The sequence below is a fragment of the Myotis brandtii genome, unplaced genomic scaffold (assembly GCF_000412655.1).
Source record: "Myotis brandtii unplaced genomic scaffold, ASM41265v1 scaffold383, whole genome shotgun sequence".
Classification (NCBI taxonomy): Eukaryota; Metazoa; Chordata; class Mammalia; order Chiroptera; family Vespertilionidae; genus Myotis; species Myotis brandtii.
Window position 1 is genome coordinate 2,073,714 of NW_005364711.1, and position 959 is coordinate 2,074,672.

Sequence of the window (959 nt, forward strand, 5' to 3'; positions counted from 1 at the left end):
CCCCGCTTCTCAATTACTCTTCACTTGGAGAACTCGGGTCTCCGCGCACACCTCGTGAGCTCAAAATCCGAATTAATAACAGAAACAATATATGATCCCAATACTCGGCCTAGGCAGTGAGGCTCCCCCCATTCGGGCCCCCACCCCTTCGGAAGCAAGCCCCCTGGTTTCTCCTCCCCCAGCCAGAGCTCTGCCCTGGAGCGGGCGGTTTCTCCCTGCGGGCGCCTAAGCCTCAGACAGAGAAACACTGACCTGTCAAGTTACATCTCCCACCCGCGCAGCCCGAGCGGGACCCCGGGAGGCCGGGCCGGGTCCCCAGCACTATTTTAAACATTGCACGGTGAGGGGGGGCCCCATTTTTCGAGGAGAGGTGGGGTGATGGGTGAGCTCCTCTATGTCATTAAAGCAGGGCCAGGGTCCCTGGGAACGGAGGGTGATGGATGCTCCAGCCAGCTAGCTGCGGGGAGGGGGGGGTGCCCTGCGAAGGAGGGGGACCCCAGGAGCGTCGTTCCCTCCCAGAGCGGGGCAGCCAGGAGGGCAGCGCTCACCGTCTTCAGGATGAAGGGGGAGCTTCAGCGGGTTCTCCAGCAAGGACCTGAGCACGCCGTAGGGAGGCGGGATAAAGGTGGGGTTCAGGGGGAGCGGTCGGGACATTTTCTCCATTGCGATGCAAATATTTTTCTTAAAAAAAAAACAACAACCGCCCCCCAAAATGCTGCTGAGCTTTTTCCTCCGTCCTTTGCCAAAAGTACTCGCTTGGAGACAAGGGAAGAACAAAAATGTACTTGTATCTTTATAAGTGCATCTGCATAAAAAATAAAAGCCAAAAACTTTCAGGTTTCCAGTGCAGCCTGTCTCCGGAGAGCGCGCCAAGTGCCCCCCGGCTCCTGGGCGGCGACCTGCGGGATGCTCTCACCTGTCTTGAACCCACCGCCTTGCAAAATGTTTAAAATTGCAAA

The 959-nt window shown here is 57.4% G+C and overlaps 1 protein-coding gene across 2 annotated transcripts in view; it reads right to left on the reverse strand.

Annotated features, from left to right (window-relative positions):
- HLF (hepatic leukemia factor) overlaps positions 1-953 on the reverse strand; it is a 47,304-nt gene extending 46,351 nt beyond the window's left edge. For both annotated transcript variants that reach the window (XM_005872555.1, XM_005872554.1), the window contains exon 1: positions 549-953. In XM_005872555.1, the coding sequence (XP_005872617.1) occupies positions 549-663 (115 nt within the window). In that variant the 5' untranslated portion in view covers positions 664-953. The remainder of the gene's footprint in view (positions 1-548) is intronic.
- Positions 954-959: the final 6 nt, after the last annotated feature.